This window comes from Colobus angolensis, unplaced genomic scaffold (genome assembly GCF_000951035.1).
Source record: "Colobus angolensis palliatus isolate OR3802 unplaced genomic scaffold, Cang.pa_1.0 Scaffold121, whole genome shotgun sequence".
NCBI classification, from domain to species: domain Eukaryota; kingdom Metazoa; phylum Chordata; class Mammalia; order Primates; family Cercopithecidae; genus Colobus; species Colobus angolensis.
The window spans coordinates 7,101,761-7,114,481 of NW_012113253.1; the positions used below are offsets into that span (position 1 = coordinate 7,101,761).

A 12,721-nucleotide genomic window follows, 5' to 3' on the forward strand; every position below is an offset into this window, starting at 1 on the left:
ACGGCGGCGCCCGCCAGGTAGACAGGGGCGAGGCTGCGCGCCGGCGCGAGGGGGAGCACGCTGCGGGGTGAGGTTTTGGGGTGGGGCTCGCCTGGGACCTAGAGCTGAAATTCGTGGGCTCCGGGGTGGGAGGAAGGACTTGAATTTTCCTGGTGGGGGTGGGGGATGGGTCTGACTTTTTTTTGCTCCTTTCGAACGGGCGGGGGAAGTGCGGACGGGGGCTGCGAGTCCAAGTGGGGGTAGAGAGCGGGGTGGGGAGCCCGCCGTCGGCTTCAGAGCGTGATGGACTAGAACTGGAGGTTCCCTGCGCTCGGTTTGGGGATGCATATCCTGCTTTGGGGGCGGGTGACCGCTCGGCTGGGTGTGGCTCTCGTCCCCTCCCCCACCTGCAGCTGTCGGTCCCTTAGAGACGCTGTACACGGGCATCGGCGCTGATCGGTGGCGGGGAAGGCGCTGGGTGGGAGAGCGGGGTGTGTCCGTGGCGGGGCTGGTAGTGGTTCCGCTTCTGCGGGCGGCTGTGGCGTCTCTGCCCCGGGGTCGGGCGGCTTCGTTCCCCCCCCCGCGGCACGGCTTGGGCGGGGGCGCGGGCTGCTCCTCCCTCTGGCTCCGGTCGGAGGAGGGGGGAATTAACACTGCAGTAGGTTGGGCTCCCTGACACAGATCCGCCATGACAAAGGAGAGTGGGGGACTTGAGCTGAGGCTCCGACTTGGGCGGAGCTTGGAGGGGGGTGGTTACGGATAAGCGGACCGGAGGATTTTCACTTTCAAGTCCGGGTCTGCCGGTTTTCGTTTCACCGTAGCCGACGTCTCAAGTCAGGTAAGGGTTAAATGGGTGCGGTGAGTCCTGCCCGCAGTGTAGAGGCGAGGCCTTGGAGCACTCGTTACTGTGTGAGAAACCTTATCCACTTCCTCTTGTACCGAAGTGATTGGGTAGAGAATCCTTTGTACTGGTTTAAATCATTTTTCATTAGAAGCAGAATTAACCAGAGACTGAGATCCTAAGGGAAAAATTAGTAATTTAGACACCTGAGGAAAATAATGCCGTCATAAAGGTTAAAGTAGTTTACGTATTGAGCTAGTACCTTGTATCCAAAGTGGTTAAATAATTTGTTTAAAATGTGGGGACCTGTTCTCTCATTTAGTTAAAAAAATATTGTGAGATTTCTCTGGAAAGGCAAAAGATGATTAATATTCGGGAGTCAGCTTCCAAGGTGAACTCTTCCGTTCACCTAATTTAAAAATGCACTTTATTCAGGGTGTATGTTTTTCTCTAAAGTCGTTTTTTTACTGAGGTATCGCTGTGTGGATTAGTATGTTTGTGCTCTTTGCCAACTTGTATAAGGATATCTTTCCAGAAAAATGTAGCTGAGGTAAATAGAAAAGGTCTAGGACACTAAAATGCGAGGGAAAGAGAATTAGGTGGATAGTCATGGTGAAGAACAGCTTGAGTGATAACACCCAATTACAATATGACGGCTAGACGCAAAATGCAGCACTTTTACATTTCAACTGGAGCAATGACATTGGAAACACTTGTAAATTAAATACTTCCAACGTGATATATTCTAGTACTCACAGTAAGAGTTGAAGTGCCATGACTTGTGGATATTTTTAAAGCATGTGGACATATAACAAGATAAGGAGTTGAGGCATTAGGGTCAGATATTGATCCTTTGTGGTGGTGGATTTATACTCAAAATATCTGAAAACAAAGAGTGGTCATTCCTCCCCACAAATTGTTATGCTATTATTGGCTAGCAAATGTTGCAGAGATCTAGTAGGTTTGGGGTGGGGGTAACACTAAAACTAAAATTTAATCACTCCTGACGAGAGTATTATGAAAGTAAAAAGACATGAGTTAAACTGACAAAGAATTATGATTCTGGAAATATGATAGAAATCCAGATGTTCTCTGTAAACAATGCTTTTACTATGGAAGAAAAGCTGCTTAATTTCAGATCACTTAGTGGTATTGGAAATGAGTTGAGATTTTGGTCAAGTAAGATTAGGGGTAAGTTTTTGAGGCAGCTTTTGGAAGTAATTTTGACCTTATGTGAAATCTGTATCTTCAGAACAAATTTTAGTTTTGCTACACTGGTGTGTTAATAGCTGAAAGTTTACCTCTGATGCTGAGTATGCTAAATTTTTTTTCCTTTTCTCACTATCCTTTTGTGAGGCTGTATTTTAATTCCTCATGTGAACAGTCTTCCACAGGCAGTTAGATTTCAGGTTTAAAAAACTCATTTACCACAGGTATAATTTTGAGTCTGTTTATTTTGATGGGAAAAATTTTAAATACTCCTTTTTTCCCCCCTGCAGAACATCCAGTCATGGATAAAAATGAGCTGGTTCAGAAGGCCAAACTGGCCGAGCAGGCTGAGCGATATGATGACATGGCAGCCTGCATGAAGTCTGTAACTGAGCAAGGAGCTGAATTATCCAATGAGGAGAGGAATCTTCTCTCAGTTGCTTATAAAAATGTTGTAGGAGCCCGTAGGTCATCTTGGAGGGTCGTCTCAAGTATTGAACAAAAGACGGAAGGTGCTGAGAAAAAACAGCAGATGGCTCGAGAATACAGAGAGAAAATTGAGACGGAGCTAAGAGATATCTGCAATGATGTACTGGTGAGAATCAATTCAGTCTGGCTTCATTATACTGTAAGGTTCCTATGAGTATCAGTTACATTACCCTGAACGTTTTCTTCGGTTTTTCTTTTCCTTTTAAACATTGTGTGTTCAAATTTAAAAGTCTTCATGGTGTCATAACTAAAAAGATGTTAAGAAAATTACAGATACGTGTATGTAAAGTAATTGTAATAATGATTATGAAACAGTTCAGTTTTAAAAATAACAGACTTTAGTATTGTATTGTGTATTAATTGAAAAGATAAACTAATAGTATTACTGCTTTACTTATGGTTAGAACATTTGTGGTAGCTCTATAGCTGGTTATCTTAAATGTACATCTATGGATAAAGGAATTTTACATATTTTATGTAAGAGAGATGTAATAGGATACTCACTGTAGAAATAGTACTCTTCTCAGGATTAGCCGCTATAATGTTAATGTAATGAGTCAGCCATGCAGAAAACTCTGGCGTCACGACTATGAAACCTGTTCCTGCATTGAATACTTGAAAATAAATTTTGAACACTCAAAACCATGATGAAAGATGATGAATAACTCAAGCTTGATTTTTCCAGTTTGAATCGAGTATTTTAAGTATTCAGTACTTACTGTGTTGAAGCACCGAGCTTAAAATAATTAAACTGTATTTTGGTTAATTTTAATCTGTCATACAAAGTAGGGCTTTTTGATCAAGAGTAGTTTAAATTTGAGGATAAACTAGCAGAAAATCCAAGCTGGCAGTTTTTGGAATAATATTTAAAGTGGTTTTATTAAATGGTTACACTTAACCAGTATGGCCAGACTCTGATATACAAAGAGGGGCAGCAGTAGCTCGATTTTTCTGGACAGGTTACTGAATGTGGGACTCAGTATGGAAATCCAGGTGTGTTACTTACTATATGAACCTTATTTATATGGAAGAAGTACTGTAATGAGCAATAGGATAATGTCTGATGTGGTTGTGGGTTTGGGGTTTTTGTTACAGTTGTGATGATACTATCATTTCTCTACACTTGTATTTACTAATGAAATAGCATCAGTTCCTAAACTGTATTTTTCTCAAATGATACTTGACACTGTCTTTTAAAATAATAGTGATTTTTTTTTAAACATGCTTATTTGGGTTCACAATCACAAACTCAGTGAGACATCTGTCTTGGGGCATTTTTTGTTGTTGTTGTTCTTATTGAAATCTTTACAATGATAGCTGTTATTTGTATCTAAGTTGAAAAAAGGAATATCTTTTATTGAGGCCAAGTGACAAATACCTATCTTGTGATTTTGCTAAGGTAATAATATTTAAATTTTGAAAATGTGATTTTTTTCTATAATAAAAAATGTATTGGGTTTTTTTTTCCTTGCTCTCCTTACTAATATCTGTGTAAGTGTAACTCAGTTTTGTTCAGTCTGGTGTTACACTTGATCAAAAAGTTTTTATTTGGGCTTCAAAGGATGTGTTACAAGTTAACATTTCCCTTAAGACAAAAGTCAGTTTTAGGAATAAAAAGGAATGTGACATTTACTTTTTAATAACACGCTTATTTGCAATACCAGGTAGGTATGTGCATGTTTTCCATATACGAAGTATAAAAGTTCCTGTCATTGTGAGTCTTCTCCTGGGAAAAGACTTGTAGCAGGTTTGCTTTTTTGTGTTTGTTTTGAGACTGAGTTTTGCTCTTGTTGCCCAGGCTTGAGTGCAGTGGCATGATCTCAGCTCACTGCAACCTCAGCCTCCCGTGTTGAAGCAATTCTTCTGCCTTGACCTCCCCAGTAGTTGGAATTACAGGGCGTGCGCCACCACGCCCAGCTAATTTTTGTATTTTTAGTAGAGATGGGGTTTCACCTTGTCGGCCAGGCTGGTAACCAGGTCAGGTCTAACTCCCGACCTCAGGTGATCCACTCGCCTCGGCCTCCCAAAGTGCTGGGATTACAGGGGTGAGCCACCATGTCTGGCCCAACTTGCAGCAGTTTTGACTATGCTTCCTTTTGGTTTTCTTATCAAGAAAAAATTTTTGCATAGAACCAGTAGATGAGGATGACAAGATAATCTCTTAATAGCTTCTTGTTGTTACGATTATTAAGGAGTTTGATTCTGGTCCCTACCCACGTCGTTACCCTCTAGAATAGCACTGGCTTCTTAAAAAGTCTAAATGGTATTTACACTTTGAAAGTTTGGATGAATGAGAGTTTTCTTTACTATACAAGTGGGTTCGAAGAGAATTCTAAACAAGCTTTGGCTTCCAGCCTTAGTCTTTTTAAGAGTAAGACTTGGTGATCTTTGCATACTCAGAACGTGTAGTAGATGCTCAAATATTTGTTAAACAAGCAGAAAGGCTTCTTTTGAGAAAGGACAGAATTAGGTCAGCAGCACTGCAAAATTTCCCTGGCTTTTTCTTTTTCTGCTTGGGAAAATTTGATATTTACAGATAATAGGCTTCTTTTTCCTACCATCTTTTTCAAATAGGTCACATCGACTCTGGAAACATTGCATAAAATTCCTTTTCCCCTTTTTAGTGAAATGGAAGAATAAAGTGTAGCAGAACTGGTATTTCTACTAGAGAAAGTTTTTGAATCATTGTTACTTAATGATTAGTAAAAATATTTTAAATTATATTTTTGAGATCTTACATGATAAATCAATTATAATTTATTATTACTCGAGCCTTTTCTGGGCTTTGATATATATATATATATATATATACACACACATATATATATATTTTAATTTGAGAAAAATAAGCAGGTAATCCCTTTGCAGAATTGATGGTATAGCTGGTGGCATTAGTGATAACCAGATTTTTTATATTGAGTACCTATTTTATAATAGCTATGAAAATATACTCTTCCTACAAAAAGCAGCTGATCTCCAAAGTTCTGAGTTTTTCTGAAGAACTTTTTAGTAACCCATTCTGGTTACATGTATTTATCAATTCTTTAACCATTTAATAAGCAAAGAGCTTGGACCATGTTGCTTATTACAAGAGTTAATAGAGCATTACTGTGGGAAGTGGTCACTGGCATGTTCTTCACAATGTGGACTTTTCATTATGTAAAAGAACTTCAGGTTCTTCTCTTCCATGTGTTAATTTGAAACTGCAATATGTGAACTAATGCAATCTGCCTTTCCTGCCAGATGCTTAGACAGAAACTCTCTTGGTAGTTGGGGAGGGACTCAACACTAGTACCTCTTTAAACCTGAAAGATGGCAGCCAAAAATTGGGTAGTTTTTATCTTGCACTTGATGAAATGAATACCAAGGAAATACAGTCTAGGAAGACTATTTCAAACTCAAAGAAGTATGTGGAGGTGAATAATGGAGCTCAAGATGCTGAATCAAACTAGTTTTACCATTTAATAGATGCATAGCCTGAGGAAATCACTCAGTATTCAGTCCCTCTGAGAAAACTAAGCTCAATTAAATACGAATAATTCTCATCCCCCAGGGTTGTGGGGAATGAAAGGTAAAGCACCTTGACTATCTTTTGTGTCCTGTTTATCTTAGCTTTTCAGTTCTATTTAAAAGTGTGAGCCTGCCTGTAATAGTGCAGGGGTCTCTTAACTCACAGTCCATGAATGGAATTTAGAAGATGGAAGAAGCCTTGAAGATTGTGCATTTTTCTGGGGCAGAAGGTCCATGCCAACCATCAGATTTTCAAAGATTTCATTTCAAAATTTAAAATCCACTGCTATAGGCAAAGAATGACTTTATAGGAAGTCTATGACAGGAAGCAGTGTAAAATTCTGTCTAACATTCATAACAGTTCGCAACTGCAGTTCAGTAATCTTAATAGTGATTCAGTTAATTTGACTGAGTTCTATTTTATTGCTGCTCTACGTTTTTATTTGCTCAGAGCAATTTTAAGTTGTGGTTATGGGGCACTGATTTTTATCTCCAGCCCACAGAACTACCATTAAACAGAAATAAGATAAGAAAGCAAGTAGTTTTTGGGTCCCTTGTAGTCTGAATATATTATTATGTGCCTGGGGCTTTAAAAACTGCTATGTAGTTTTTAAGATGAAAATCACCAGGCAGCTCATTGGAAAATAAGGCCTTCTCCAAAGAACTCGGTAGTGTTATATCTATTGTTACTATTTTATTTTATTAAGATATGCTGTATATTTACATGTCTTTGTGGTTTTGGTATGTTTCGAAATATGAAGAATTCAAGTTCTGTGGTCCCAGGAAGGAAGAAATAGGACAGTGTTGTTTTTTTTTTTTTTTTTTTTTTTGAGACGGAGTCTCGCTCTTATCTCCCAGTCTGGAGTGTAGTGGCGTGATCTTGGCTCACGGCAAGCTCCGCCTCCTGGGCTCACGCCATTCTCCTGCCTCAGCTTCCCGAGTAGCTGGGACTACAGGTGTCCGCCACCACACCTGCTAATTGTATTTTTAGTAGAGGCAGGGTTTCACCCTGTTAGCCAGGATGGTCTTGATCTGACCATGTCATCCGCCCACCTCGGGCTCCCAAAGTGCTGGGATTACAGGCGTGAGCGACTGCACCTGGCCTGTACAGTGTCTTTGGTAATAAAGTTCATTCTTTTGAAATGCGAAGTTCCACACCCAATGACATATTTGTACAAATACAAAAAGTCTGAGGTATATGAAGTGGAAATGATGAAAATAAAGGGAATGGAAAGATAGAGGCCTTTGCTGTTTGATGGGAAGGGAAACTAGCTCTGCCTTTATAATACTGAATTAAATGTCATTGGACTTATGGATTAATTTCACAAATTTTTGATTCCAAAATAAGTTACTCTTGGCATATTTATATTGAAGTGTGTGTGAGAGAATTTTTATGTCAAAATGACGGGTGTTCTGATATCAAGTAAGTTTTAAAACTTAGCATACAGTTTATTGAAATTCTAATAAGTTTCTTAGAATTTTTTGTAGAATTCTGGTTCCCTATTGTGATTTCATCCTAGTTCCCATAGCTTTTGCTTTAACTCTGACAGTTTTACACAGAGAATAAACACTGCTCAAGGTTTTAGGGGCCTTAGAACTGCTGTCAGTTTCTATATACTCAAAGCCAGTGTTCCTCTTCCTTTTGAAATTGCCTGTCCTTTATAACTACCCAATTTTAGCATGTTTTCTAGACTTAATCACGTGACATGCTGGACTCAACTTTGACTTAATTTTCAGATTACAAGCTGTTGATGTTTCCCATATCATTGGTTCCCTATCTTTTACATTCATGCTGAATTGTATAGTTCCCAGGGTTATACTTGGAAAAGTGTACATTGCCAAATAGGAAAATGATACTGTAAGGATAAACTTGATGTGCTTTTAATGGACAAAAGGTAAATTATAAACATCTTTTTACTGCTGCTTGTGGTCATACACTTGGACTTGTTACTCTTACTTTTCCTTTTCAGTTCTCTATTGCATATATTTCTTATTCTCATCTTTCTGAAACGCTGATTTCATTCCATCTATTTGCTTGATCCTTGCCAGAATTCCCTGCAAGAGGCTTTTAGCTTTAGTTTGGTCTTCTCACTGTCCCTGATACAAACCATTGCTAATTACCATCTTTATGGCCTGAGGGTTTCTGCCATAAAAGAATATCTTTTAGCATCAGAAGATTGGCTCTATTCTCCTTGAAAACATTTGTGTTTTTGTAAAGTACATATCAAAGTATATATGCTTTGATATATTTAGATGGCACAAATTTAAATTTTGGTGTGGGAAGAATGGTGTGCTTGGCCACCATATTATCAGTTCTCTTTTTTATTATGTGTATTTCTATGTAACCGATCATTCACTTGTTCTCTAGTCAGTAATTCACTGTAATTATGAAAAACTTGTATCTGTGAAATTTACTGTGAAATAGCAGTTGCTACTGATTTAGTTTTGTTTTCTGGTAAGGTATAATGTGATAGAAGTAGTGTAGTGCAGGATAGAGTTTTACATATTGGCAGATTTCACTAGTTTTCTATTGCCGTTCTTTTCTAATAATGTGGATCCTCAGGCACCAAAGCCATGTGGATGAATATAGCTGACTTGATATCAGTAAGATCATTTTATGTGACACCTGCCCTTTTGTTTACATTCGATAGGTTATTAAAATGTTTCAGCATGTAAACTCTTATGGATTTCTTTTGACACGATTTGTTGTGAGCGTTCCTTTCTCCCCCAAGTAAAAATGTGCTTACAGTGGTAACAACAGGTAAAAGAATATAGTTTCAGCCAAGTATTAATCTATAAAGTTAAGCAGACCAACATAAGATGTGCTTAATGGGTTCGCCTGTATGCATATGTTGAATTTTAAAATCTAAGAAAGATTATTGCATTAAATTTGTAGGGACTGCCCAATTTTTGTTGTATTAGTATTTTATTTGAATTGTTTAATGAGTTGGGAAGTTAGAAATGTTTTTTGTTTTTTGTCATTGTTGTTTTTTGTTGTTTTCTGAGACAAGAGTCTCACCCTGTTGCCCAGGCTGGAGTGCAGTGGCATGATCTCGCCTCACTGCAGCCTCCACCTTCCGGGTTCAAGCGATTCTCCCTCCTCAGCCTCCCAGGTACTTGGGACTACAGGTGTCCACCATGATGCCCAGCTAATTTTTGTATTTTTAGTAGAGACGGGGTTTCACCATGTTGGCCAGGCTGCTCTTGAACTCCTGACCTCAGGTGATCCACCCACCTCAACCTCCCAAAGTGCTGGGATTATAGGCGTGAGCCACCGTACCCGGCCTAGAAATCGTTTTTTAGTGGCAGTTAATTTCTAACTTGCAAACAATTTTAGGGATCTAGAGTTTTTTAGAAATTAGCGTTATATCAAGGAACCCAGTGGTATGCAGAATGTTTCTCATCTAAGTGATTAATTACAAATGCTTTTCTGAGAAAGACCTATTTGTTGATCCAAGACTTAACGAACACTCAGCTTATGATTTTTTTGCTCCTTAAAACGTAATAAACATTGTCCAGAGTTTAGAATGACATATTTGGACCACATTCAACCAAGAGAAACTTGATGAAAATATTATTCAAAATACCTACTTAAAATGTGATTCTGTGGAATTGGCAGTTGAGGGTAGTGTTATATAGGTAAGCTATAGTTCTTGCCTAGAACAGGGAAGTTCCCAATTCATCAGTTTGATGAGTCCTTTAGCATTGTGTTTGGAAGATGTTTGGAAATAAGACAACTCAAGCAACCCGCTTTTTGTAAGAGTAACGACTTTTCCTTCACAGTTGCCCTTTGATTGTTGCCATCTAATGGAGGACTATCATCAGGCTCTTTTTCTTTAATTGGAGCAGAGATAAAACTTTAAACATATCCCTGTGTAACATTTCTAAAAATAAAGGATACTAAAGCGTATACTACTTTACTTAAAGAGAGGTGATAAAAGTTAGCATGGGCCATGCAGACTTTTTGAATTTTTGATTCATTGTGTGATTGGGGTAAGTTTTACTGCATTTCTCTGACTGTTTCCACATCTTCAAAATGGGAATAATACTATCTATCTCTAGGATGTTTTGGGGAAATTTTTGAATTAACACACCCCTGTGGTGGTGTTAAATAGCAAATACACTGCTTTACCTATTTTACCTCTGATATCACTTTATTGTGGTTTGATTTATAAATTTTGGATTAAATTTAAGAGAACTTTAGAAAACTGAAATTTTTTATTTAGTATTTGACAACTTGATATTTTATAAGCCCTGTGCTATTACAAAAATAAATCTAAAAGCCCTGCTATTCAGTCTGGAGAGGGAAATAGACGTGCACAAATAATACAAGTCAAAGAGGGAAAAGTACTGCAAATTCATTGAACATGGAGAAGCTGGTCTTTAGCCATTTTTAAAAAGGGGCTGATAAAATATAGGCCCCCTATGTAGTTTATCCATAATACATAGTGTGCACATACAAGCTAAAAAGCCCTATGAAAAATGAGACGTTTTAACTACCACAACCACCACCAACGAAAAGCATTGTGAGGGAAATACTGGTAAATTGGGCCTTGGTTTGTGAGAAACTTCAGCCTAGGCCTAGATCCTGGGGGAGGGGAGAAGAGGAAAGCCTTCAGTGAGAGTGTCAATAATTTTTAAGTTTATACCTAAGTTTTTTTTTGATACTTGCTAGTGTTTCACTTTTTTTTTTTTTTTTTGAGACAGAGTCTCACTCTGTCGCTGAGGCTGCAGTGCAGTGGCGTGATCTTGGCTCACTGCAAGCTCCACCTCATCTTGGCTCACTGCAAGCTCCGCCTCCCAGGTTCATGCCATTGGGACTACAGGCGCCCGCCACCACACCTGGCTAATTATTTTGTATTTTTAGTAGAGACATCCGTGTTAGCCAGGATGATCTTGATCTCCTCACCTCGTGATCTGCCTACCGCCTACCTTGGCCTCCCAAAGTGCTGGGATTGCAGGCATGAGCCACTGCACCCAGCCTAGTATTTTACTTTGAATCTTTAGGAGCAACATTTCAAAATTTGTTTTCAGATGTTCAGATGTTGTTTTTTTTTTCTTTTTGAGATAGAGTTTTCACTCTTGTTGCCCAGGCTAGAGTACAATGGCGTGATCTTGGCTCACCACAGCCTCTGCCTCCTGGGTCAAGCGATTCTCCTGCCTCACCCTCCCAAGTAGCTGAGATTACAGGCATGCACCGCCACACCCAGCTAATTTTTGTATTTTTAGTAGAGACGGGGTTTCGCCTTGTTAGCCAGAATGGTCTGGATCTCCTGACCTCGTGATCCGCCCGCCTTGGCCTCCCAAAGTGCTGGGATTATAGGCGTGAGCCACTGCGCCCGGCCAATTTAGCAGTTTTTATTCCTGCTTCTTGCTAGCCCTTTCACCCAGTTGATTAAAAAAAAAAAAAAAGTTTTAGAACAGTCCGGGCTTTCTCCCAGCATTGTTTTGCAGGTATCTTTTGGGGTAAATATCAGGGAGCAGCTACTCTTTTAACAGGAATTACATTGAATAATAAAGTTTTAGGCTGGCTTTAACAGTTCTTAAACATCAGGGATAATATACTTTTGGTTTGCCAGATTTCTTGTTGATTAAAAATGCAGATTTGCCATCTATTAATGGAAAATGCGTTAAGTGGGCATAAGCCTGCTTATAGATGACCTTATTCATAGAACATAAGTTCACAGCCTAAAATCTTATTCTGTTAGGCCACATTGCATAGAAAGGTAAGAATTTAAAGTCAAAATGTCTACAAAGACTTATTTTCTTTATTGACATCTCCTAATCATTAGCATTTTTGGTGGAGCACTTTTCTAATTGGTTGGTTGAAAGCAAGTGAGGAAATTGCAAATCAAAGAATGGAAGCCACTCTGGCCACAAGGGGGAGTAAGAGATTAATTTCCAAATCTCTGGGCCCCTAATGTGTGACAGATTACTGGCTTCTTACATGATTTCTTTTTAAAAGTTTAAGAGATCTAGCAATTATACAAGGCCCAGTGGCTCTACAGAATAAAAATTATAGGAAAATTATCTCTGCACAAGAGAATTGTACAAGACTAGAAATTTGAACTACACTATGCTGAAGAGTTGGAATTAAATTTCCTATTAATAAGGATGTTATTAAAATGACATTTGTGGGGTATTTTTGTGAGTTTTTAAATTGAATAATAGAAACTGGGAGTTTTATATTTATAGATTTGTAGACTCATTGAATTTTAGGGTTTGAAGGGACATCTGATCTAGCCTTTTCATTTTAACAGATCAAGACACTGCAGCTCAGGGGTTCAGCTGTTTACATGAGGTCATACAGTAAGCATTAGTATTTGTAGTCCCTTAATGTAGTATCACCTTATTGTAGATTGAAACATAACATTTAATCTACCATCAAGATACTTGGTTTGTAGGGGGGGATGAGGAATTGTCAGAATAACAAAATTAATGACTTTAATTTCATTTAAAACAGTGGAGTGTTTTTGTTGTTTGAGATGGAGTTTGACTCTTGTGCAGGCTGGAGTGCAATGGCACAATCTTGGCTCACTGCATGCAACCTCTGCCTCCCGGGTTTAAGCGATTCTCCTGCCTCAGCTTCCCGAGTAGCTGGGACTACAGGTGTCCGCCACCACACCTGCTAATTGTATTTTTAGTAGAGGCAGGGTTTCACCCTGTTAGCCAGGATGGTCTTGATCTGACCAT

The 12,721-nt window shown here is 38.9% G+C and overlaps 1 protein-coding gene across 9 annotated transcripts in view; it reads left to right on the plus strand.

The window, feature by feature from the left end:
- Positions 1-12,721, plus strand: part of YWHAZ (tyrosine 3-monooxygenase/tryptophan 5-monooxygenase activation protein, zeta) — a 33,185-nt gene that overhangs the window by 2,265 nt on the left and 18,199 nt on the right. For 5 of the 9 annotated variants that reach the window (XM_011931541.1, XM_011931532.1, XM_011931524.1 and 2 more), the window contains exon 2: positions 2,320-2,624. In XM_011931541.1, coding sequence (XP_011786931.1) covers positions 2,331-2,624 — 294 coding nt within the window. In that variant the 5' untranslated portion in view covers positions 2,320-2,330. Of the gene's footprint in view, position 1; positions 68-472; positions 818-2,319; positions 2,625-12,721 lie in introns of those variants that run through there. The other 4 variants (XM_011931581.1, XM_011931549.1, XM_011931558.1 and 1 more) reach the window with 4 other exon arrangements.